Source organism: Xiphophorus maculatus, chromosome 20, assembly GCF_002775205.1.
Source record: "Xiphophorus maculatus strain JP 163 A chromosome 20, X_maculatus-5.0-male, whole genome shotgun sequence".
NCBI classification, from domain to species: Eukaryota; Metazoa; Chordata; class Actinopteri; order Cyprinodontiformes; family Poeciliidae; genus Xiphophorus; species Xiphophorus maculatus.
In genome coordinates, this window is record NC_036462.1 from 19,097,551 (window position 1) to 19,123,841 (window position 26,291).

At 39.4% G+C, this 26,291-nt stretch overlaps 3 protein-coding genes across 3 annotated transcripts in view; 1 reads left to right on the forward strand and 2 right to left on the reverse strand.

Annotated features, from left to right (window-relative positions):
- Positions 1-151: 151 nt before the first annotated feature.
- Positions 152-11,140, forward strand: cse1l (chromosome segregation 1 like). Its single transcript, XM_005799810.3, has 25 exons — positions 152-237; positions 1,582-1,674; positions 1,861-2,003; positions 2,985-3,086; positions 3,187-3,332; positions 3,420-3,510; positions 3,624-3,731; positions 4,707-4,799; positions 4,904-5,071; positions 5,173-5,302; positions 5,396-5,461; positions 6,119-6,321; positions 6,423-6,507; positions 7,022-7,083; positions 7,183-7,319; positions 7,529-7,632; positions 7,711-7,808; positions 7,890-8,040; positions 8,132-8,340; positions 8,526-8,623; positions 8,741-8,826; positions 9,570-9,651; positions 9,882-10,028; positions 10,202-10,433; positions 10,563-11,140. Exons 2-25 carry the CDS (start codon positions 1,590-1,592, stop codon positions 10,650-10,652), a joined length of 2,916 nt encoding a protein of 971 aa, XP_005799867.1. The 5' UTR covers positions 152-237; positions 1,582-1,589; the 3' UTR covers positions 10,653-11,140.
- A 710-nt stretch (positions 11,141-11,850) lies between these two features.
- LOC102223710 (retinol dehydrogenase 10-like) lies at positions 11,851-15,699 on the reverse strand. The gene is made up of 5 exons (XM_005799881.2): positions 13,737-15,699; positions 12,625-12,723; positions 12,378-12,523; positions 12,151-12,282; positions 11,851-12,077 (listed from the first exon to the last, which is right to left on the reverse strand). The coding sequence occupies exons 1-5, from the start codon at positions 14,184-14,186 to the stop codon at positions 11,957-11,959; spliced, it is 948 nt and encodes a 315-aa protein (XP_005799938.1). The 5' UTR covers positions 14,187-15,699; the 3' UTR covers positions 11,851-11,956.
- Positions 15,700-16,914: 1,215 nt separating this feature from the next.
- The window catches only part of kcnb1 (potassium voltage-gated channel subfamily B member 1), a 44,823-nt gene continuing 35,446 nt past the window's right edge, over positions 16,915-26,291 (reverse strand). The window contains exon 3 of the mRNA XM_005799882.2: positions 16,915-25,289. Coding sequence (XP_005799939.1) covers positions 23,457-25,289 — 1,833 coding nt within the window. The 3' untranslated portion in view covers positions 16,915-23,456. The remainder of the gene's footprint in view (positions 25,290-26,291) is intronic.

Sequence of the window (26,291 nt, forward strand, 5' to 3'; positions counted from 1 at the left end):
TGTAGCCCTAGGAACATTAAGGGAAGAGCCGTTTAGGAGTTTAAAGAGCCGGATCTTTTTGATGATTTGAGCCAAATGACTCGGATCACAGAAAAGAGCCAAAATTTCCATTACTCTTGACTTCACCTTTGCGCTTGCGCGTAACTGGCCGCGCAGTTACGTTTGAAACCTGCGAGCACGTCTAGACGGTCTGTGGTGGCTTTAGGTTCCATCCCTGCTTGATAAAGTTCTGGAACGGTAAGATATCCCGGTATTTCACCAGTCCAAATATATGTTAGTTTAAGGTTTCGGGGATTCGTCTTGGTCTTCCGAAAATGGCTGAGAAGTTAATATTTACTGATGGAATTAGCTAACTTTATGGTTAGCAGCCTTTGCATTAGCACGCTACAGCTAATATTAGCTGGTTGACTGGCAGCTGTGGGAGAGTCTGGTCACTGAAGTTTGGATTTCCACACCGGTTTCTATGATGCGTGTCATATGTTTGCACTACGACCTTTAAAAGGTACACCATTAAGTCACACTTGAACATTGCATTCGACCCTGTATTTGCGACAGTCAGAAGGCCATGTGCTTATATTCAAACTCAGAACATTTAGCAGGTTAGCTAATATTTTAACACTGTGTGAGCGGACCTGGAGAAAAACAGAAATCTTGTCAGACTGTCAGCTGTGGAAATAACGCATAAAAGACCCGCAATGTAAGACGAGAATAACATCATTAAGCAGCTGCACTCATTTTGAACAGGGAGCTACATGTTTCAACTTTACACGCCGGTGCACATACAGATTTGACACTGCAGGAGTTTTGTAAAAATAAACGTTTCTAACTTCCCTCTTTTCCACCGAAAAAGGAAAAAATAACTATGGAATTCCAAAGTATTTTATCTGTTCTTTTCAATATTGACAGATAGATAAAGCAAACACTGCTTGCTTTATTTTGCCTTATTCCCTTAAGTATTTGCACACTTAAAACATTTGCACACTGCTTTAGGTCCTGTGCACCCAGGCGTCACATCATGCATATTTGTTCTGTCCGTCCTACATGTTACCAAAATGAAAATACTGTCTGTATAACAATTAATGTTGTGGCACATAAAAAAGTAAAACATCATACCTACCAACAGGACCAACAGATGATTTGAACTACCCAAGTATATTATGAAGCGTATAATAATCAATGTGAGCCTTTATTTAAAAATTACATAAAAAATATTTTAAGAGTGGTTCCTCTGCTTATTTCCAGTAAATTTTTATTTTTATTTTTTTGCTTTGGGTATTTTCACACCACTGCCTTAGCAGTTGGAAAATATGCTATTATATAAACAGATTTAATTCACAATTCTCTGAATGAGCAAACAGGCTGATAACTTGAGATTTACATTCTCCTATTTTCAAGTCGTCTTGCATAAAAAATAGTACAATAGTGAAAGCTGACATCAAATGACCTTTCATCTACAGGCTGCATTGCAATAATAGACTAATGAAGTGCATGTTTTTAGTATGCATTTAGTGTTTAAAATGTAGTGTATTTTAGTTAGTATATGGTCTATATTTATGTAATTCAAGTCTTTTTTGCCTTTAGCTGTAAGCATGGAGCTGAATGATGCTAACCTGCAAACCCTGACAGAGTTTTTGAGGAAAACATTGGACCCAGATCCAACAGTCAGGCGTCCAGGTAGGTCTTCTTTCACTGACCTTTGTCTTTGGTATTATAAAGTGATGTTGGAAGGTGGGGGGATCTTCTTGTGAAGTATTCACTTGATGTATTTTTTTTTTCTCTCGTATGAGCCACAATAAAAATTGTTGCAAGCACTTTGTGATTCCACCTCTCTTTTTCGCTTTTGTTTGTTCGTCTTCTCAGCTGAAAAGTTTCTCGAGTCGGTGGAAGGAAACCAGAACTACCCCTTGTTACTTCTCACTTTGCTGGAGAAATCTCAAGACAACGTGATCCGTGTGTGTGCTGCTGTTACCTTCAAGAACTACATAAAAAGAAACTGGAGAATTGTGAGTCAACTCAGCTACTTGAGTAATAAAACAGCCTATTTGTTGTTTCGTAACAGGACTTTCTAATGCCATAACAGGGTTCTAGAGTGCTAATATCTTTGGTGTGACAGAAACTTCATTTGAGTGGCAGGCAGCAGCAAAAAGACCATTAAATCAGGCTGAGATGTTAATCAAGTTTAACGTTGCGTGCAATAGTGGATCAAAAGAACAACTTTGCTTCACTAAGTTCAAGTCTGAAATAATTGTTCATAAGAAAAATGATCTGAATGCAATAAAATATTCAGCTTGAGATGCCTTATGCCTTTTAAACATGTGCACTTATAATTTAGATTTTTTTTTCCATTTATTTAAACCTGGGGTGTTTTTCAGTACGTTTCCTGTCTTGTAAATTTTGGCCTTAAATAAAGGACTTTGTTTACTAGACAAATTAATCATTTACGTATTGCCTTTATGGACAGCGATTTAAAAACATTTTTTTTAAAGAAGTGAATCTGTAAAACTGCAATGCTAGGGGGGAATTTGTACCGGTGCACTTAAGAAAAAAAGTTAAATGCACCAGTGCAATAAGTTAGTCTAGAGCCCTGCATAATAAAACATTTTCTTCTGAAATAAAAAACAGTTTAATATGTTGCCTGCATCTTGAATGTATAGACTTTTTATATTGGGCCAGTTTCTCTCTGCATGTCTATTATTTTCACTTCAGCTGTCCAGTCAGGAAGAAAGAAACTCGATCTGGTTAGGATTGTGTTGGTTTTTATGTTTTCATTAGTTGGATATTACCTATGCAATAAAATTACAGAAAAGTTCAGTTTGTTGCCTGTATGTTTTTTTTCTACCACACGGTTTTGTAGAATCTGTAAGGAATCTCAAAAATATACATACAGTCTTTACATATATATTCTAATACCCATTAAAACATATAGTTCAGAACATATCTTTGCAGATAATGGTGAATAAAATAATTTGATTTGTTTCTCCAAGGTTGAAGATGAACCGAACAAAATCTCAGATGCTGACCGAACAGCGATCAAAGCGAACATTGTAAATCTGATGCTGAGCAGCCCAGAACAGATTCAGAAACAGGTAAACGATCACCTGTTGCCTTAACTGACAATCTAATCTAATCTGAACCTCTGCAGTGATTTGTGTTATCGTTGTTTTTGTGCTTGATGTACCGGTACAGCTGAGTGACGCCATCAGCATCATAGGAAGAGAAGACTTTCCTCAAAAATGGCCGGACCTTCTGACTGAAATGGTGACCCGCTTCAGAAGCGGAGACTTCCACATCATCAACGGCGTTCTCCGTACCGCACATTCCCTCTTCAAGAGGTAGACCCTTCACTTCCTAAATATCAAGTTTCAAATGGAGACAATTTCTGTTCGGAAAATTATAAAGAAACTGTTTTTGCTTTCAAGGTACCGCCACGAGTTTAAGTCCAACGAGCTTTGGACTGAGATTAAACTTGTACTGGGTACGTTTGCCCTTCCTCTGACGGAGCTCTTCAAGGTTTGTAACCTCACTGCTTTTCTGTTTCAACAGTCTTACAAACAGGCTGCATCTATTTTCTAAAGTTAAAATAAAATACTTTGCAGTCAGTTCATACTGTTTCATTGTTCCAGGCCACCATCGAGTTGTGTCAAACTCACGCCAACGATGTCAACGCCCTAAAGGTCCTCTTCTCGTCCCTAACACTCATTTCAAAGCTTTTCTACAGTCTTAACTTCCAGGTCAGTTTTATGTATTTTTTGCTTTGACTTGTTTAATAACTTTAGTGTTTTTCTAGAGCTATTTGTCTCTTAAATATAGAAAATGGCATTTCTGCCTTTAAAATTTCATGTTTTAAACATAAAAAGAACTTATTGTTTTTAAATGAAAATCTAGTGTCTTAACAATCCTATTTTTTTGCATTTTGTTATGTTGCAGTCACACATTTCAATGGAGTCTTATTGGGATTCTATGTGACAGACAAACAAAGTAGGAAGTGGGAGAACAAGAAATTGTAGTCAATATTTTATAGAACCAGCTTGAGCTGTTTTTTTTTTTTTGAGTCTGAAAATTTTCTCCATTTTTCTTTGCAAAAAATTTAGATTCTAGGCCATTCTAAAACATGAATACGTTTTCATTTAAGCAAATCTGTTATATGTCCAGCTGTGTGTTGAGTCATCATTCTGCTGGAAGGCGAACCTCTGCCCCAGTTTCAAGCATTTTGCTGTGTCCAAATGGTTTTCTTCTAGGTTTTCCCTTTATTAAACGTCCCCACAGAATGATGCTTACATCATCATATTTCACTATGGGAATGGTGTGTTCAGGGTCAGAGAGGTGTAGTAGGAGCTTTCTGGTGTTTTCAATACGGGTCAAAGCATTCAGTTTGGGTCTCATATTTGCTGTGTTCCTCACACTGCAAGCAACATCTCTCATGACTGACTATAAATGCCAAATGTTTTGGATTTAAAAAAATCAATACACTGTGTATCACTTTATTTCACCCTTACAATTTTGCACTACTTTGTGTCTATAATTTAAAATCACAATAAGGAACAAAAGCATTACCTGTTGGATGACAAAATGTGAGAGAATTTGAAATGGTGTGAATATTTTTCCAAGGTACTGTAGTTTATTTCTCTGCTTTATTTAATTGCAAGTAATGTGAAAATGACACAGGTACTCTGCATGTTATTAATATCTCTATGTTATTCTTGCAGGACCTTCCAGAGTTCTTTGAGGACAACATGGAAACCTGGATGACCAATTTTCACGGCCTTCTGACTCTGGACAATAAGCTTTTACAAACAGATGTGTGTTGTCCTCTCTTTTATAAAGCTGTAAACGTAACTTTTTAGAAAGTTCTGTTTTGTGTTAAACCTTCATATATTTATTTTATTTGCCTCCCAACACTTAGGATGAGGAGGAGGCAGGTCTCCTGGAGCTGCTGAAATCTCAGATCTGTGACAACGCAGCTCTTTATGCTCAAAAGTACGACGAGGAATTTCAGCCGTACCTGCCACGCTTTGTTACTGCTATCTGGAACCTTCTGGTCTCCACCGGCCAGGAAGTCAAATATGACCTGGTGAGATTACTGGGCTCTCTATTATACTGCCTCTATATGCGTATTTGAATTTTTCATTCTCTGTTCATGTACAAACAATAATACACACAATTTCCTTGCAGCTTGTTAGCAATGCTATTCAGTTTTTAGCATCCGTGTGTGAAAGGCCGCATTACAAGCATCTATTTGAGGACCAGAATACGCTCACCAGCATTTGTGAGAAGGTCATTGTGCCCAACATGGAGTTCAGAAGTAAGTGCTCAGTTGACATCTGCTGCCTTGGATTCCGACCTGCATCTGTTCTGAAGTGGCGTCAACTTACTGCTGTCTCCTGTCGAACTTCAGGTGCAGATGAGGAGGCTTTTGAAGATAACTCAGAAGAATACATTCGAAGAGATCTTGAAGGATCTGGTAAAGATTAGGATGATTTCAATCTCATTTTTAAAATGAATTTTCTTAAAAATATAAACATACCGAACACTCTTATTCTAATATTCTCTTCATTAAAGTCATATCTTTGTGTGACACTCGCCTTTTTTCAGATTTTTCTGCAGAACATGCCTCCAAATTATGTTTTTTTCTGAAAATTTGCAAATCAGTTGCTGTTTTTTTTCCGTAGAGCATATCTAGACTTGACAACAGAAAATGCAAATATCTATTGGGTGGTGTTTGCAAAGCAGCCAATCCAGGAGCAACATTCATTTACCTTGGCACTGATTGGTTGCACCCCAAGAGCGGAGATTAGGAATATTGTGCATAATAGCTTCTCTAGTAGTCTCAAGATGGGTTATGCTGTAACCCATCTTAAGATTAATACACTGTAATGTGTATTAATGCATGTACATGTCTATTTGGTGTTTCAATTATTAACATAGGCAGTTACAAGCATCTTCTCTTATACATAGCTTATTATTATATTCATGGGGAGTTGTGGTCCCTCACCACTGTGAAAACTGTGTTTGTTCTGTTTGTGCTATCCTTACTAAACATTAAAACAGTTTGTTTTTATATTTTGATGTTTTTCGTTCTTTACGGAAATCTGTATTGTCACTTTTTTTCTTCTCTCAGACATCGACACTCGTCGCAGGGCTGCATGCGACTTAGTGAGGGGTCTCTGTAAGTTTTTCGAGGGGCCGGTCACGGCCATCTTCTCTGGCTATGTGAACTCGATGCTGTCAGAATATGCCAAGAACCCTGGACTGAACTGGAAACACAAAGATGCAGCCACCTATCTAGTCACATCGCTGGCATCCAAAGCCCAGACACAGAAGGTGAATTCACGTCTAAAACCTGAAATGTGTTGGGTACCCTTTATAGGTGTAAATCATATTTTATTTATTTGTTTGATTTTTTTCTGTTTGTTTTTTAACAGCATGGTATAACACAAGCCAATGAACTGGTGAATCTGACTGAATTCTTTGTGAACCATATTCTCCCAGATTTACAATCATCCAATGGTAAGACTTTTCTTGGTTTGTATGCAGTTAACATTAATAATCTATTTCCTACACATAGAGCACAATGTGTGAAGTTGTAATGGACAGTCGAAAGTCCTTCAGGGAAATACTTGTTGGAAAAAAAACACTTAAATTCAAAAGTATAAGAAAAGGTAATTAAGGTAATCCAGCAAGTCTCTAGGAGCTTGTAAGCTACAGAGTCTACAAAGTGGAACATAGCATTACTGTAAAGTCAATCTGTACTACTTTGTTCTCATCTAAAAACTTTCCACAAAAAAACTTGAATGCATGCATCCAAAGTTGCAGCATAGCGGCACTCTAGTACCAGAGTTTCTGACTCTGTCTCACAAGTATTTTTCCACGATTGAGCTGAACATCCCATCCTTACTAGGACAACTTTGTAGTTTCTCTGAAGTTTCATGGCTGCAGAAACCATTATTGATGTAATTGAATAGGAAAACAAAAAACAGCTGTTTGATAAACTGTTTTGATTAATCTTATAATCTCATTGCAGTTAATGAGTTCCCAGTGCTGAAAGCAGATGCGATCAAGTATGTTATGATTTTCAGAAGTAAGGTATGAAACCAGTTGTTTTTTTTTTCTCCTGAACTTGTTTAATGTTTTAAATTAAAAGGTAATTTCTCACTAACGACTGGTCTTGTTTTCTCTCTTCAGCTTCCCAAGGAGCAGTTGCTGCAGGCAGTTCCTCTCCTCATAACACATCTGCAGGCGGAGAGCACCGTCCAACACACTTACGCTGCTCATGCTTTGGAGAGGCTGTTCACAATGAGAGGCCCCAACAATGCAACACTGTGAGCATCAATCGAGATTTATTCAGAAAAGTTGTTTGAATTTGTCTAGATAAATCAGGCACTAGATGAAAATAGTTCTCCTGCCCTGTCATCTAAATATCCTAAAACTAATAAATTATACTGCATGGCTTCAGTCTGTCATTTCCTGAAGCAGCTCTACTGAGATTTCCCCAGTAATTCAGTATTTATTCATGATCATCTGTTTTCAGGATCACTTCAGCAGAGATGGCACCTTTTACTGAACAGCTGCTCACCAACCTGTTCAAAGCACTCACTCTTCCTGGTTCTGCAGAAAATGAGTACATCATGAAAGGTAATGTTTGTTTTTATTTACCAATGTTTTAAGTTAAAAGTTAGTTGCCAATTGACATTTTTCCCTTTATCTCCAAAGCCATCATGCGCAGCTTCTCCTTGCTGCAGGAGGCCATAGTTCCTTACATTCCCACTCTGATTGGCCAGCTCACTCATAAGTTGCTCCTAGTCAGCAAGGTAACTATTTTATTGATCAAGAATAGTCATAGTTCTCTTGGGAGTTAAATTCATTCAGATAAATGTTTTACTTTCTCCCAGAATCCCAGCAAGCCTCACTTTAACCACTACTTGTTCGAGTCTTTGTGTCTGTCTGTGCGGATCACCTGCAAGGCCAACCCGGTCACCGTCAGCAGCTTCGAGGAAGCACTCTTCCCCGTCTTCACAGAAATCCTTCAGAACGACGTCCAAGGTATATTTTAGTTCGGCTTCTGGGGGAAATAAAAATCTCTTGACGTGTTCCTGAAACAAGTCGACGGACTGTGCTTTGTTTTGTTTTGCAGAGTTTCTTCCATATGTGTTCCAGGTGATGTCTCTCCTCCTGGAGATCCACTCCAACTCTATTCCTGCTTCCTACATGGCTCTGTTCCCCCACCTGCTGCAGCCCGTCCTGTGGGAACGCACGGGGAACATCCCTCCTCTTGTGCGTCTGCTGCAAGCTTTTCTTGAGAAGGGAGGAGCCTCCATTGCTGCTTCTGCTGCTGATAAAATTGTAAGTTAATCAAATGTTTTTGTGATGTAATAAATACAGAACCTTCCACTTGTTCTTGCCTTCATGCTTGACTATAATGAAAGTGAGGGATGCTGTTGTTATATTTTATTTTTTAAAACGTAGGTTATACATTTACCTTTCTCCATGTGTAAATGCATTTATTCTCCCATTTCCTTCCATCCCAGCCTGGCTTGCTTGGAGTTTTCCAGAAGCTCATTGCTTCCAAAGCCAACGACCATCAAGGCTTTTACCTTCTCAACAGCATCATAGAGAACATGCCCCCGTGAGTTCTTCATAGTTCCTTTAGCAGCTTTAATTCAATAAAGTATTGCCAAATGAATATCTTTACTAAATTAAATGTTTTTTTTTGTGTGTGTGTGTGTGTGTGTTGCTTCACCAGCGAGTCGATTACTCAGTACAGGAAACAGATCTTCATTTTGCTCTTCCAGCGACTCCAGAGCTCTAAAACTACAAAGTTTATTAAAAGTTAGTACAATCTTTTTATTACCAGTTTTTTAAGCACTTTTATGACTTTTTTGTTGTATTATTCTCAATATAATAAGCATTTAAAAATGTTTACTTTTTTGCAACTTGGCCAGGATTTGCTTTAAATGATTATATTTTAAGATCATATTTATTGTGCACAGTATGGGAGATTTGCTGTTAATCTAAGCCTCTGTCTTCAAAATAAGATAAACAGGAAACGGGTACTAGATTTGATTTGCAGGAGCAGCAGAGATTCATCACACACTGAATTATAGAGCATTATTCTATTATCATGCAAAATGCAAAGCAACGGAAAAAGATTTCCATAGGTCTTGGCAGTTATATAAAGAGTGGAGTTACTTTATTGTCTTATTTTATTTTTTTTACAATTTTCTTTTTTGTTTGTAGTTTTATGAGATGAACCATTCTGAGATTTAAGGGTAAATAGTACATGTTTCTAAGGGAGGGAAGAAATTGTTTTACCAAACCAAAACACAAAATGTTACGTACCTTATCCGAATGGTCCACTAAAGAAATGGGGATACGCATGACAACAAATGGCATAAAAACTGAAATATAAAGACAACCAAACTATATGTATAGGTCTGAAATTTAACATTTCTATTATACTTGTATAAGTGTAAGTATTGTAACTAGATTTTAAATGTAGTTCGTTTTTCCAATCAAATATATTGACCAAAGGCTTAAAAGAGCATCACGTTTTTCTTTTTTCTATCTCACAGGTTTCTTAGTGTTCATCAACTTATATTGTGTCAAATATGGAGCGATTGCACTTCAGGAGATTTTTGACAGCATCCAGCCAAAGTATGTATTCATCTTTTTGTTTGCATTTCTAAGAATTTGTCACTTTACAGCTGAACCAATATTTGATTACCCTCATACAATACACTAAAAAGCTTTTTGTATCGGTATTAATTGGATAACTTTCACTTTATCTTGATTATGTCAGTAATGTCTGCCGTCTATGAATCAGTTTTAATGTAGAAGTGAAAGCTGTGTTTTTGTGTTAAACTCTTAACCTGTTTGAACTGCAGGATGTTTGGGATGGTGTTGGAGAAAATCATTATTCCAGAGGTTCAGAAAGTGTCTGGAACTGTTGAGAAGAAGATCTGTGCCGTCGGCATCACAAAGATCCTCACAGAGTGTCCGGCCATGATGGACACAGAGTACACCAAGCTCTGGTAAGAACCAAAAAACGCTAACGGGTTTAGCCTGTCCACCAGACATGGTCATAGTTGTAATTCACAACTTCTACTGAACTTCCTGGTTCTGCAATAAAGGCAGATTCCAAGAAAAATTGTTCATTTGACTATCAAAAAGATGAATTTGGAGTTGAAGCTGGTTCTCTCCTTAGGACTCCGCTGCTCCAGGCTCTGATTGGTCTGTTTGAGTTGCCAGAAGATGACAGCATCCCAGACGACGAGCATTTCATAGACATAGAAGACACACCCGGCTACCAGACGGCTTTCTCACAGCTGGCCTTTGCTGGAAGGAAGGAACACGACCCGATCGGAGACGCAGTCGGAAACCCCAAAATCCTGTTGGCCCAGTCCCTCCACAAGCTTTCTACTGCCTGTCCTGGAAGGGTAAGTTCAGATTCATCCAAAGTTTACATGAAAAAACATGTAGAAACTAACAAATAGCTATTGCGTTCCAAAATTTTTCCAGAATGAAAATTGAGCAAATGTCGCCCCCTTGTGTTCGTTTTGCCACAGGTTCCCTCGATGCTGAACACTAGTCTGAACGCCGAGGCCCTGAAGTTCCTGCAGGGATATTTGCAGGTAGCTTCTGTGCAGCTGGTTTGAAACCGAGGATATGGGGACGTCTCGGTCGGAGGCCACCATACACTGCAGCCACAGTGGTCCCAAAGTAACATGACTGAACAACTCCAGCTGAATAAATGACTCCATAGTTGTGTGATGGATTATCAGGAGGAAAACAAAACTGCATTTTGCCTGAATAAAGGTTGTCTTCTGATAAGAAAACGTTTTAAGTGTTTTTAAAGACATGACCAAATGCTGGCAAAGCAAAACTTATTCTCCTCGGTCATTCAAAAGAATTTGGATTGGTAGAGATGCAGACAGGATTGTGAACTGCAGACTAACTGAACAGAACTGGAGGGACTTCTTTACCAGTTTGGTTTGTTTGAATTAGTTTTGGTCCTGGTGTCTTCAGTCTGTGGCTCAAGCATCAATAACTCATGTTTCTGTTGCATGTGTCCCTCAAATTTGTCGTATTGTCCTTTTTTTCTGCACAGTTTCTTAACGTGAATAAAGAGACACGCTTCTTTACATCTGTCACTGCTGCCGTGTTTTACTTTTAAATTGGATTCTTGTAAAACTTTATGAAACTTTTCTTAACATTTATAAAAAATGCTCTATATAATTGCAGGGTGGTGAATAAAATGACTGCACTGCACACGTTTTGACTTACACAGTGCTGACATTTATTCCCCGATTTATTTTTTATTTTTTTTAGAGGGAGTTTTTTTTTTTTTTTATTGGAGCATCATAATCTCACTAATAATTTCAGAAAAATCTGTTGCATCATGGTGTTCAAGAGCTTCTAATTTGTAATCAGTTTTGTTTGGCAAATTGCTTTTTGCTACTAGGCTGTACAAGGACAAATATTTAACTTGCCACAATCTACAGTCAGTAAAGTGGTAAAAAGTGAAAATATTTCCACTGCTCTTTGTTGGAGAACTGTAGCAAAAATAAGTTTGTTTGCACACACAATTTGGGCTGCTCTGATTTTGATACCGATCCAAAACATATATGGCCAAAATGATTCAAGTGTTGTCCTTTCTGCAAAAAGAAGGATTTGGAAAGTAACAGGAGAAATGTCAATAATTGTGGCACCTGAAATTTTGAAAATGATTAAAATGTGACTTTTTCTCCATGACAAAAACATTTACTCAAAACATTTTTAATTTTTTGGGAAAAAAAATAAATCAGTGGGATAATAAGTTACTGTATTAAAAGTAAAATTTATTTTGAAGCTTTATACACATCTTTTCTGAGGGGCGCTGTGTATTATAAAATGCACAAACAAGCCTTTGGTGTCTGCATTAGCCCATTGAAAAACACTGGAAGACATTACTGGAAAAGTCTCAGGAAGACTGGATGTGGCCGCCTGAGGTTTTTGTCTCAGCGTTCTTGATGAAGGGCATCATGCACTTATCGCCTCCCGTGAAGCGATATGCCACAACGTTGGCCTCCCAAGGTAACAACCTGCAAAGTATAAAACAAATCAGTATCTAACCCAAACAGTCATGCTTACCGATGAAGGCTCATAAGTACTCACGCTCTTGCGATGAAGACGATGTACATGATGCGAGGAATGCAGATCATTTCCTGCTCGCCCAGGATGGCTTTCATGGATTGCTGGACTGTATAGAGAGGCTCAAGTGGAGGAATCAGGTTCCGAATTTCTTTCCTGGAAAATGTGAATAAATAAAAAAAGCTGAAATTAAAGGTATATTTCTCCATTGCAACCTGTCAGATGGGCTCAGATGCATTGAAGCTTCTCACCTGATCTCACAGCCTGAAAACATCCCTGTGTCTACGATGTAGGGGCACACCAATGTGGTTTTGATGCCGTCGTGGTTTTCTGCTCGCAGCTCGTGTGCCAGGGACTCATGGAAGCCAACAGCACCGAACTTACTGGCACAGTAATCCTGCAAGAGAGAGTAAAATTGCTCAGGTCCATGATGTCCTTTTTTACTGTAGAGGTTTCATTCTTTATTTTTATTTTTTGACATCGAGTCACGCAGCGTACCTCCACACATGCTGTGGTGAACAGTCCAAGAGCACTAGCGATAGTGACAATATGGCCGTGGTTTCTGGCTTTCATCTGAGGCAGGAAGGCTTTTGTCATCTGGTGAAGAAGATGTAACAAAGGTCAACAGAGAATTTAAAACCTGTCAAATCATGTTTGGAGTTTTGAACTATTTAAAATCAAATCTCTTATTTCATTTTAAAGCTTTTGGGAAATAAAGAACCTCTAACACTAAAGTGTCTGATGAATACCCTCATAAATGTTGCTAAGGTGGAATAGACTTTGTAGACATTTCTCCACAGTTATGCCTTAACCTGAATCATTTTCACAGGGATTTGCTTCAATGTATGAAATTTACACATAGATTAAGAACCTACAGTGACATGACAGACATGCTTTAAAGCACAGTCTATTGAGGGCTGATGTCCAAAACCATATCTTAGCCTGGTTTGTCCATTCCATGGAGGATGTTTTGTAGCTCTTCTATTCACTTTTGTGATGCATCAGAAACACTAGCGGAGCAAAGAGAGTCGGCATGTTAGCAGTCCCTTTCACTGGAAGGAAGTGCAACACTATTTACTCCTTCTGCACCAAACTTTACGTTTTGCAAAGTGCAGGTACTGTTCTCTAGACAACAGCCAAACAGATACTGGATGTCCAGACATAGACTTTATTCTCCACACTAGATGACTTATTCTGCTCTAAAGTTCAGTGCCAGACTGTTATACACTAATGCATCTTGTGAAGCCAATCAGCTTCCTATGTTATGTTAAATTATGACATTGAGACTGAAGCTTAAGGAAAAGCAGAATCCTATGTTTAAGGCGCTTTTCTTTCTCTTGTGGGATTGCTAAATCATCTCCTTACTATGTGTTCTTTATAGACAGTCAGAACTTAATTAACTGGACTTTCTTTTATAACCAGGACATGCAGTACAATCCCCTGCGGTACAGGCTGATCCGATCTCTTTCACGCTCCGCTGCACAAACCCTAACCCCGACCATCGGGGACAGCGAGTGTCTGTTGCATAATCCATATCTGCCTGTGTTTGCTCTGAGTGAAGTTTCGCAGAGTTGCACGGGTGTTTGCGTAGAAGACGTAAGAAGGCTTACCCAAAACAGCGCATGGCAGTTCACCAGCAGAGTCCTCTCCAGAAGCTCGTCCGGACACTCCAGCAGCCTCCGTCCGGCCACCACCCCCGCATTGTTGACCAGGATGGAGACATCCCCGACCTCCGCTCTCACCCTCTCCGCAGCGTCATAGATGCTCTGGCGCTTGGACAGGTCCACAGTGTAGGTGCGCACTTCCACGCCCAGCTCCCGGGCCAGTTGCGCGGTCCGCTCGTTGGCAGCCGTGTCGCAGTCCCACAGGACGAGGTGCGCCCCCTCTTTGGCGAACTCCAGGACGAAGAGGCGACCCAGAACCCCCCCGGCTCCCGTGATCAGACACAGCTCCCCGTCGATGCTCTTCAGCCTGGGATGGAGGAAGGTGCGCACCACGGCGCACAGGATGGAGTAGGTGACATCGATGATCATCAACAGCAGGTCCACGATGAGGATCATGGTGCCTCAGCTCAGTCGGCTCCCACAGCAGGAGTTAATAACCCCGAAAAAAGCCGGGGGTTTAGCCGTTTTTCTGCGTGACGTGGGTTAGGATGGCCACTTTATGTAACATGGGTGCTCAGGATTAGAAGAGTGACTGATGAAGGGCTTTTAGTCTGACGCCCTGACTGCGGGTACATTAATAACTCCACCATGAGCTGTGAGACTGAAACAGATTAAGAAGGTCAATCAAAGCAAACATCTAGAAAAATGCTTCAAAGGTCAAATAACTCGATTCAATTGACTTAAAACAGCAAAAACACTTATTATGTTCAAGAAATAAATTCTGGCCAAGGCCTGAGGGGTTTGAAAGCACAATGCCATCTCAGCAGGACCAACCATGTGTCTGTCAGTAAGGGGGTGTTTTAGGTTTAATTAGAATATTTGCTCCTTAGTTAGTATTGATGTTTGCTTTTGTTTCCCCTGTTGTGTATAAATGGTCGGACCAAATCTATAAGCTACCTTTCACAACAATGGGAGATGAGGTGTGAATACTTTGTTTGCTCAGTTGGTGCAGTCATTTTTTTGAGAACAGCTATGTTTAGTTGATATTTTTAATTTACTTTGAAGACATTTTTCCTGTGTCCTCTGTGCCTCACAAGCTTTTCTCAGGAATGTTCCAGCTCTCCACATCTTGCTAATATCACTAAAATCCAGTCAGACTGGAGGGAATGTGTGCATAATCTTCACATGTCCATCCGGTTGGATTGATGTCTGGACTTTGACTGGATCATTCAAACACATGAATATGTTTTTCTTTAAACCACTTTTGGTTGGTCTCATCTGATCAGAGAATCTTATTTCATGTGTTTTTCTTATAGTTTTCTTACATTAATGCCTTTCTTCAATGAAGGACAGTTTTGTTAAGTCCAAACTTGCCAGTCCACCAATTCAAAGGAGAGGACAATTAAAGAGAGAAATTAACCTAACAATCACGTACAAATGCATAATAATCATGGGAGGAATATGCATGATTAGGAAGACTCCAGATTTGAACCCAGGACCTTCTTCCTGCAATATCTTCCCCACATCTTACATTGTTCAGATTAATAAAATACCAATAAGAACCATTAATGTTTACGTTTATAGCTTTCACAGGGTTGTAGGTTATGTGTCGGTGACCTTTTACTCAGACATTCAATTTATCCAGATCTGAAAGTTATTCATGATCTCCGATGTGAGGTCGATTATCCCACTCAGAGCAAAATGTTAAATGGCTAAGCTGCTCAGCATGTGACCACAAATCTAAGTATTTTTTTAAGGCATATTTTTAATAATCACTCCTTCACTTCTGTGGACTTGCATCTGACACTTCTTCACATTGTTTTCACATTTTGCACAACATGTTCACTGTTACTCCTTGATGTATTGTTTGTATCTCATTAGGAAAAAATCAAATGTTTTATCTTTAATTGACTAAAAACACAGCAAAGCTGCATACAAAGATGAACAATTATTTGGCATAAAGAAATATCAGCTATTTTAAAGACTTGATTGATAATATCTTAAGGGAAATGTTTTTTTGTAATTTTATCACAAAAGGAATTATTGATACATTTCACACAATTTCTCGGCTCCATACGTTGATCTATGCTAAAATGATTAAGCAGTTGATTTTAATGTTGTGTTCAGTAAATTGGCCACTGGCTGTTCAGGGACCTCATTGTTGTGCTTATGCTGCCCGAATCAAGAACTTGTGACAGGAACTCCTTATGGAAAATCTTTTTTTCAGCAGGCTGTGATTTGTGAACCTGTATGTCAGTCAAAAACTTTTAAAATTACTTAACTTTAAAAAAACCTACTGACATTGATGTTTATGACATAGATTAAGAAAAAAAATCATACTGTAATGCATACATCTATGACTTAATGTTTTCTAACACCCTTGTCCCTTAGACGGATCAAGACGGGTGCTGGTGCCTATCTCCAGCTAACGTTCCAAACAACCGTGCACAAACACACTCACACCTAGGGAGAATTTAGAGAGACCAATCAACCTGACCGTCATGTTTTTGGACTGTGGGAGGAACCGGAGTACCCGGTGTGTACACAGGGAGAACATGCAAACTCTGTGGAGAAAGACCCCGGGCCAGGAATCGAACCAAGGACCTTCTTGCTGCAAGGCAATAGTGCTACCAACTGCACCACTGTGCAGCCCTAAAACGTAATGTAACATAAACAAAGTTAACAATCATCTACTCACATTTTAAGGAATTACTTTTATACTACATATTTAAAAATACATTTAATTAGTAATTAACACATTTAAATATGTAATGTTTATTTTTAAACAACCTATGACTGCAATAATTAGGTAAAACCAATGATGCAAACATATATATGCTTTGAACTAATGATAAATGTACATTTTAATTACTTATTTCCACATTCAATGTATACTCTATTTCATATGTATTTTTTATTTTTGTATTGCATTGATGTTTTTTAATTGTCTCATCAATATGGAATATTTTTCACAGCCGAGCTTTTTTTGAAATTATGTGCCACTTGTGTGCCACTCATCACCGTATTGAGTGGCAGATTTTATAAATATTTAAAATCAACCACCAGAGGTCGCTGTCGGGTAAGATTCCCATAAACTCGGATCTATTTGGCCCTCAGCAGCTGGCGCGCTGCGTGTAATCATTAGACGTGGGACATTTCTATGGAAACAATGAGACTCCACGACTAGTTTATCGTCTTTTATTAAGCATCAGTCGGTAAAAGAAGAAATAGGCTTGAAAATCGTTTTCCTACAGCTTTTCTGATGATATTTACATGTTGTTTGTGTCATTTAGCGCTACATGTGTTGAAGAAAACAGGGAAAGCAAAAAACATATTCTTCTACAAACTCAACAAGTACAAAGTCTGAAACTTTTACAAAACAAACATTTTCTCTCAATCACACCATGAGGGCAGCACACAGAGCTTCAAGAAGACTGTTTCCCTGAAGGAGCGGGATGATTGAAGAATAATTTCTGTTTTTGAATGTGACAACATTGGTTCTTTGAAGTCTTTTATTTCCAGATTTGTGTGTGTGTGTGTTATTAGACAGTAGTTAAAACCAAAATGTGTTTTATATCAATATTTCAATTAATACAAGACAACAGAGGACTTCCTTCAGACAATTCAACAAAGTGCAGTTCAGAAAATACAAAAAGCTATGAGAAAATAGTTACCATTCACTCAACACAGAAAGGAGCCGCATCTGCTAAATTTACTATGGCTTATTTTGCAAGAGATTTGGCGACAATTAGAGGCTCGTTTTTAGAGATTTGTCATTTACTGCATGTCTGACTGTGATGAATGCTAATGAACCCTGATCCTTCAGCATGTTGCACACCCTCCCCGTTTTCTATCTACTTCTCTCTTTTGTCTCCAACACCTCTTGTAGAGTAGGTCATACAACCATTTGTCAGTTTGACATTTTTATTCCATTACCATGCATCGCTAAAGGCTGGACTGACAAAAAAACAAAAGAAAAAAGTCCACACACACCAGTGACTCCGCAGTTCCCAGTAAGCTCCACTGTTTTTTTTTATCCATCCTTTTCTGGAGTATTTTGTTACAAAATGTGTTCTTCTGAAATGCATGACAACGCTGCTGTAACCAAGCCCTTCCTGAAGGACCAAACCCTGTGCGTAGACAGGGGGATATTTATAGAATTAGAGATGCGAACTCATGCTCAAAAGGATGCCGCAGCCTGTCTTTGCACCATCATGATGGGAAAACAAAACAAAACAGAACTAGGACTCACACACAAATCCATGAGAGCCTTGCTCGGGACCTGGCTCTGATGGAGCTCATTTTGTTTTTAAGATTGCATCGTTGTCAAGCACAAGCAGCGCTCGGTAAAAGTTAGTGCACCTTGCAATTTTAAAGAATTCACAACTCTTAAAACTCTTACACAATTTATCACATTACAGCCACAAACATATTCCACACAAAATGGTGCATACTTGTGAAGTGGAAGGAAAATTATATGTGGATTAAAAAAAATGCTTTAGATGCTTTTAGAAGAACCATTTCACTGCAATTAAAGCCACAAGCTGAAGCCTGATGAAAACTGGATGGAGAACATCTGTGAAGATCAGTTTTCAGATTCTCATTTCAATTTGACAGAACCGGGCTACTCTAACACATGAATAATTTGATATAAACAATCATACTTTATCTCTGGCTGGACGTTTTTGTGCTAGAAGGTGAACCTCCATCTCATTGTCAAATCTTTTACTTCCTTCAACAGGTTTTTCTGCAGATGTGATGTGCAACGTTAGTCCTCTGGAACAAATACTGCTCTGTTTGATTTTTGGATTATTCGACCAGAACACCTTCTTCCAGATGTTTCCTGTGGCGTCAACATAGGTGAAATTTTAAATGGAACTTTTTATGGTTTAATTCCATCAAGACTTTGATCCGAGTTCCCATGGTCCGCTTGGCTCTTTATGTAATTCTGTCAGTTCAGGTGGAAGGCCATGTCTCCATACATCTGGATTTAACAGAGGTCTGTGTGACGTTCAAAGCTCAGGATATTACTTTAACCTAATCTTGGTTTAAACTATTTCACCATCATTTTTTTGGGGTCATCATTATGCTGTTTGTTCACTTTTTTTTTTTCTAACAAACCTCTGAGGCCTTCACATAATATACAGTATGTAGTTTATACTAGGATTACATTACACACAGCTGGACTCGATTTACTGATTAGGTGAATGTGTAGGTTATTTGTTGCATTGTATTTTATTTAAGGAGTAAAGATGGAAGGTAAACACAGGCAAAAACTTTAAAAATGCATAACTTGCTGTCCACTTCACACTTATGCGCTTTAAGATTCGCATAGAATCCCAGTAAAATACATTGTTTGTGTTTGTCATGAGACAAAAGGTGAAAAGCTACGGCGAGTCCTTTTAGTCTTTTTCAAAGCAGAAGTTACCCATGACTTTGGGAAGCAGAGTGCTCCAGCCATCATTCAGGATGTCAGTTTAAATCAAGCTGATAACTCTGAAGCACAGTCCGTCTGTCGCACACTCCTTGTTCCCACTCTGTTCACATTTCACACTCACTCCCTCCCTTCAGGAACAAGGTGGCTGAAGTCTTCATCAACATCCCTGAAACAGCGGCTCACACCCAGGTCCATGTGGCCACGCTCCGTCTGCTCTTTTGTGATTTGCAGAGACGGGTGCGTGTCTCCGCGAAAGCAACCGAGTGACATAAAGCGATGATCTGGCAGTTTGACTGAAAGACCCACAATCCAGTTTTCTTCTTTTTCCCCTGAACTGAAAATCCCTGAACTGAGATGAATAAAGGAACTGATTAAGAGAAAGTCTGTAACCATCCTCTGTAAATTAGGCTACATGCGTGCATCAAATGTGAGCCATCCAGTCATCTCAGCCCCTCACCATGGAAACCGTTCAGTCTGCTGAGAGTGAGTCTGCACCTGCTTGTGTTTCTGGACTTTTTCCATCCAAATGTTTGGTGCATGAGAGAGACATTAGAGTTTAAAAACAGAAACAAGCATAAAAGCTCCACAGGATGAGTACTCTGTCCTTTTTGTGTTTATTTGCTCTTTATTCAGGCTCCATTAGGGCAGATTCAGAATGCAGGATTTTATTAAAAGCAAAGGCACAGAAATATCTAACTTGTACTACAGTGCCAGACAGATTTGTTGGCACTCCTGGTGAAGATGTGAAAAAAGTCTGAGAATAAATTCATATTTTTTTCCCTGCAGCAAAATCTCACACTGACAATTTTGGAGAAATTGAACCATGGCTGGTTGTACAGGTCATAAAGCAGAATTTGATTTGGCGGCCCTCTTTGTGTTAAGAACATCACCACTGCTACCGGCATTGCAATAAAAGTGTAGAAGAATCTGGGAGAGGAGGTCAAGTTTCATTTGCTGAACTTTAAAGCAACAGGAATAATTGGTTATTATTTGCAGAAATGTATTTATGAAGAAACTAAGCTCAAACACAAAGAAAATAACAAACCTTGTATCAGATCATGATTAGATATAGTTTTTCTTTGCTAAAAATGTAACATTATAAGAATTTTAGATCTATAGTCAGTGTTAAAGTTAGAGCATTTATGGGAGCCATCCCCCACATGGCCTCTGCGGCAGGTTCACTTCCTCTTTTCTGCAGCTGCTGTTGTCCTGCACACACATTTAAACCTTACACCACTGCAAAATCTGAATCTAAATCACTTCAGATCTGCTGTTTCAGTGGTTCTGTGATACCAGGGTGATTTTCTCTGCCAGAAAAACTGAAAATAGGTTGCAACTGGCTCTTTCAGCATGATAGTGAGTCAAAACATGTGATTAGATTAGCACAAAATAGTTAAACAAATAGAAAAAAAAGCCATTCCAGAGAGCATAAGGGAGGCTAGAGGACTTGGATGGATGTTTTAAAAATACTCTGCAAATTCTCCCAAATGTTAAAATATTACCGAAATAGAAAAAGTGAAAAAGAGGGTTTTAAAGTAGATGATGTTTTTCTGTGCTGAATAAATGCCCTCAAATTAAAGTAGCTTTTATTAGCATGATAATATGCTACTGCAATATTAGCTGAATGTTAAAGGCTTTCACACATCTTTACCAGGTTTTCCAGTGAACGCGGCTGGCACTTGTATCTCTAATGAAAACCATCTACATTAAATAGGTCCACTATAATATATGTTTCCTGCAAAAAGTTCCTTTAATTCATGCTTGCAAGACATATATCATAAAGTTTATATGTTTTAAATTAAGTTAGTGTGAGAGCACCAAGTTTGGTGTCATCGGGTGCATTAAGAAAAGAGCAAAATGCAGAACATTTGGTGTCTAAGTGCAGGCAATACAGATCACTTTAACTTGTGAAAGTGATTAATCTGCCAAGAAACATAAAATGAAACTTATCTTTCAAAGCTGTTTTGTTAGAACTCCAGAATATCCTCCTGCTTATGTATTTGCCCTGCATGAGCAAATACGGCTCCCTGAAATGACTCCTATTATGTGGTTTTTAAAAGGAATGCTCCAACATTTTGAGATAAAACATCAGGATGCACAACCGTCTGTATATGTCATCAGAAAGAACAATTCTTTGGTTCTTTACATTGCACAGAAAGACTGCAACAAGCATGTACAGAGAGACGGTAGCAAATATAAATCTTTCTGCTGCAGAATGTTGTCTAAGAGAAGCAACTCCTTCAAAGAAATAGAGCACATACAGTGCTTTCAAATGCATAACTATGAGGTTACCACAACATGTCAGTTGTTTTAGAAAATATCTTAAAAATATAAATTACTTTTTAAAATTTTGTACAGGTGATGCGTAATGTCGTTGTAGAGTCTGGCTTTGCACGGATGCACGTACAATATTTACACTCATACAAAACAGATTTTTTTCTCTGTTGTCTCCTGTCGCTCAATGCAAAGTTCAGCTCATCCGCTACAACTGCTTGAAGCTTAAATTAAAAAAGACTCTGATGGACAAATGTAACCCAAACTTGAGGACACACTCAGACATTTAGAATAAAGGTTATAATCAGTGTTATAATCAGGTTATAATCAGTGTTATAATCAGGTTATAATCAGTGGCGGTTCTTGGGGAGCTGCTCCTTCTGCCTCCCTACTGACAGCCAACCACACACCCATTCCTCTGAGTCCCATTCAGGAAGAAATGCATCAGGTCACCAAGGCAAAATCTTGGTAAAAATCAAGGTAAAATCAGGTCACCATATGGTAAAAACGGAGCATCTGGAATCAATTTAACATAAGCTGCTACATGTTTGACAAGATTTTATCTTTTGATTTTTATGCTTATTTTAGCTTAATGTGATCCTAATTCTAAAAAGCATTGCTGTTTGTTATGTTTGTTATGAACACTCCAGGTTCTGTTCTGTGTTTTATTCTTATGTTTCCTGTTAAAGCAATGTTACCTCTTCCCGGTGCTGTGTTTGTAACTTCTTTTTTTTTTTTTAACAAAAACAAAATAGTAGCTATAAGTGCATCATAAATCTGAAATTATATGTTTAGAAATTTGTTCAGTGAAGACTGATCCACATAAGGGTAAATATTCTAATAATTTACACCGGAGATGGTCCAAGGCGGTCCAGAGTTTTGAGCTAAGACTCAGACACCAACTTTAGCATCATAATAATGTACAACAATATTTTCTTACAATGCTTGCACCCTGCACACCACAGGGAGCCACCGGTGCCCAAATGAGCCAAATAAAACCTGTTTTCACCACCGACAAATAACTTTTTATTTTCTGCTCTGTGGCGCCCCCTTGAGATGCATCATTCGGGAAGCCATATTTCCCATATCCTAAACCGCCACTGATTATAACAAGAAAAACAAGAGTGCAACATTTTCCAAAATGATATTTTCCCTTTTCCCACCAATGATTGACGAGGATGGATGTGACCTCACAGCTTATGTGTAATCTGTGCAGTAAAAATGCCAACCCAGGAGAGACACTGAGCTGTTTGAAAGAAACAGACCGAAACACTTCATTCTGCTGAAGATTTGACATAGGATGAAAGATGACTATTGCTACATAATAAATATAAGTGAAAGGTAGTTATTGCACACACACGCACAGAGATACTTATGTGCTATCTTTTAGCCTGCCTCAGGCTTTCCTCCTCAATATCAAAACGTAAAACACAGGACAACATGAACTAAGGCCAGTTTTAAAGGAAGTTGTAGGAAGCAAGAACATGTTCTCAACCCTCTGCCTTTGAAACATACAATGTATATAAATATACACTGTAGGGAGAGAAGATGTATGTCTTCCTTTCATACTGCAATTGAGGATTTTAAAATATCTCCTCTTATTGTGCCTTGTTTTGATGCCCTTTATGTTTCACGATGATTTGACAGCTTTAGCTGCAGTGACTTTAGCATTTTATCCAGGGCTCTCAGAAAACAGGTTATAAAACAGGTTAGACTAGACTCCTGCAGCTAGTCTAATGATGGCATTATAATCTGGGCTTGTATAAATAGCAAAAAATCCCTTCTTTTCTTCCACTCTGAGGGCGTGTTTGAATGTTTTCATCTGGAACGTTTTAGAGAAGATAACAACACTATTTCCAGTGATCCACAGGTGTTGTAATTTTGTAGGAAAAGCCTTTTTTCTTTCAGTTTTCCTGCAAATTGTTCCCAGACAAGTCTCTGAGCTCTTCATTAGCAATCCCTTATATTTTCATCTTCTTTGTATTCTCTGTGCAAGCCATTCCTTTTAATTGACTCTAAAAGTTATACTGACGCTTCTCCCCCTGAAGCGGCCGCAGCTCTGGTGAAATGTGGTTTTCCTGTCCTTCCAGCGGCAGGGTGCTGTTCCCCAGCTTCTTGGAGAGGCCCTCCATGTGGTTGGGACCCTGTTGAAGCTGAGCAAACGTGGGGCTGGCTCTCTCCAAAAGTCTTTGGGTCACGTTGGCTGCCGAACTGTCGTGCAGGTGTTCCTCCTCGTCCGTGTCGGCGTCAATGAACTTACTGACAGACGAGTCGTGGAATGTGAAGATGCTCGGCCGTAAGTTCTCTGGGCTCTTGCTGGGCGTCCTGCTGCTGGCAGTGGTGTAGACAGATGTTTCTGGGCTTTGGATCGATGAGCTGTCAGAGAGACCTCCTTTCCCTGAGTCCTCCCCGCCTCTGACTCTAACTTTAAGTGAACGCCCCTTTATTGGGTTGTTTAATGACAGAGCTCTTGGGTTGTCGTTGTTGAGCTTGGTGCTTTTGCCTGACTTGGGGCTGGTGGCGCCATGCAATCCCTCATGCTCATTCTCCAGGGTGGGCTCCAGACTGGGGTTAGTACTGACCCTTCCAGGCATGTTGCTCCCAGAGCTGTGCGAAAATCTGGAGCTCTCAGGAAAGTCAGGTACGCAGCTGATGAAGCTATCGATGCTGGAAATACTCTTCATGTCTGTAACGCCCTCCGCTGTGCCTGACACGGCCTCAGGGAGGATGCTTCCCATCTCAAATTCAGCTTTCTGCCTGGCTGACTTCGAATGTGACGCTTTTTCCTTGCTGTTGACGTTTGGTTGTGACTGTGCTTTTGTCATGTTGTTGTATGTTTCCTCAAGTTTCTGTGCGCTGAGATGCTGAGGACTGCTGGCTGGTTTTGCCTTTTCTTGGAAGCTGGACTCAATAGTCTTACTGGGACTACTGGGGTTCAGCGGTGACTTGATCCTGGGTGTTCCTCTGTGTGGTGACACGTGATTGTCATGGAGCTTCTCCTTCCTCTCATCAGTTTTTTCCACCATGACATCCATGAGTTCCACGCTACGGCCAAAGGCATCCTTAATGTTCATCGAGACAATGCTACCATTTCTCTTAGCCCTCTCCAGAGCCTCTCTCCTTTTTATGGCTTTCTCCTGCCTCTTCTGCTCTTTGTAAAACTCAGAGAAGTTATTTACAATAATAGGAATGGGTAAGGCTATCACCAAGACCCCTGCAATGCAACACAAACCTCCAACTATCTTTCCCAGCAGGGTTTTTGGGTAAATGTCTCCATAACCTACTGTGGTCATAGTGATGGTAGCCCACCAGAAGGAGGCAGGGATGCTTTTAAACTTGGTGTCCTCTTCATCCTTCTCAGCAAAGAACACCAGACTTGAGAAGATCATGATGCCCATGGCAAGAAAGAGGATAAGCAGGCCGAGCTCATTGTAGCTCCTCCTGAGAGTGAAGCCCAAAGACTGAAGGCCTGTGGAGTGACGGGCCAGCTTCAGGATTCGCAAGATCCGCATGATCCGGAATATCTGAACCACACGGCGAACGTTTTGGAACTGCAGCACGCTCTTGTTGGACTCTGTCAGGAAGATGGTGACGTAATAGGGCAGGATGGCCAGCAGGTCGATGATGTTGAGGGGACCTTTGAAGAACTTCCATTTGTTTGGAGAGGAGAGGAAGCGGAGCAGGTACTCCATGGTGAACCAGGCAATACAAACAGCTTCCACATGAGCTAGCTGTGGGTTGTCCGTGGGCTGGCCAAACTCGTCGGTGTCCTGCAGCTCTGGGAGGGTGTTCAGAGACAAGGCAATGGTGGACAGCACAATGAAGAGGATGGAGATGATTGCGAGGATCTGGAAAATAGAGGAGAAATTAATTAGAGTTCTGAAAACAGATGACAAGTTTTTCAAGAGGTATTTTACATTTGTCTTGCTTTGATTCCATGGAACTTCAAATATAAGTAGAAGAAGGAAGGAAATAGTTAACAGTGCCAAGTAATACAGGTTGTACAATCATTTGGGGAGAATCATTAGTCTGGTGGTGCTTCATGCTTTGTTGTATTTGTCTCAGAGATTGGAGCTGGGAATGAAAATACTCAAGTTAGACTTTCTGTTGCAAGTTGGAAACTATTTTTGTAGCACTATTTTTAGCAAATGAAAGTAATGTCAATGCAATAAAATCCAAAAGGGACAAGTTATAGATATTTCACATGCACTTCATGTACACATATTTTGAAGAGGAATGACTTTTTTGCAGATTTTCTCTTATTCATACAGACTAAAAAATATACATGCAGACTTGAATATATATAGACATCCCACTGGTATTTAGTAAATATGCCTCAGCTTGCACAGCCATCAATTTTAGTCATAATTCTGGCTGGATATTTGATCACTTCTCTTGCAGAGCTGAGAAATGAAATAAACTGGTTGGCATCCAAGCGCTGGTCCAGCTTGGGAGCATAGCACACAAATTTTCAGGAAGGCTGGTTATGCCAAAAGCTTCATGTTCACCTGCTTGATTCATCCCAGAACCAGCTCTGGTGTGTGTTTTGGATCATTGTCTGGTCTTGCTCAGCCCAGAAATAATCGTGGATAAATCTTCAAGTGTCCTCAAGTGTCACTGAACACACAGAAGCCAGATTTATATGACAATGGGCCGAGAAGAAAGAAGACTGAAATTTTCAGTTGTGTATGTAGTCATGGAGAAAAGGATTGTGCTGACACAAATTGACTTATTTTCACAAATACAATCTATATAGTTAGAGGGATATGGATTTAAATATATCGATTTTTAAATCGATATATTTAAAAATTGCTTTGAAACCTAAGTTTCAAAGTGACTCTTTGAAACCT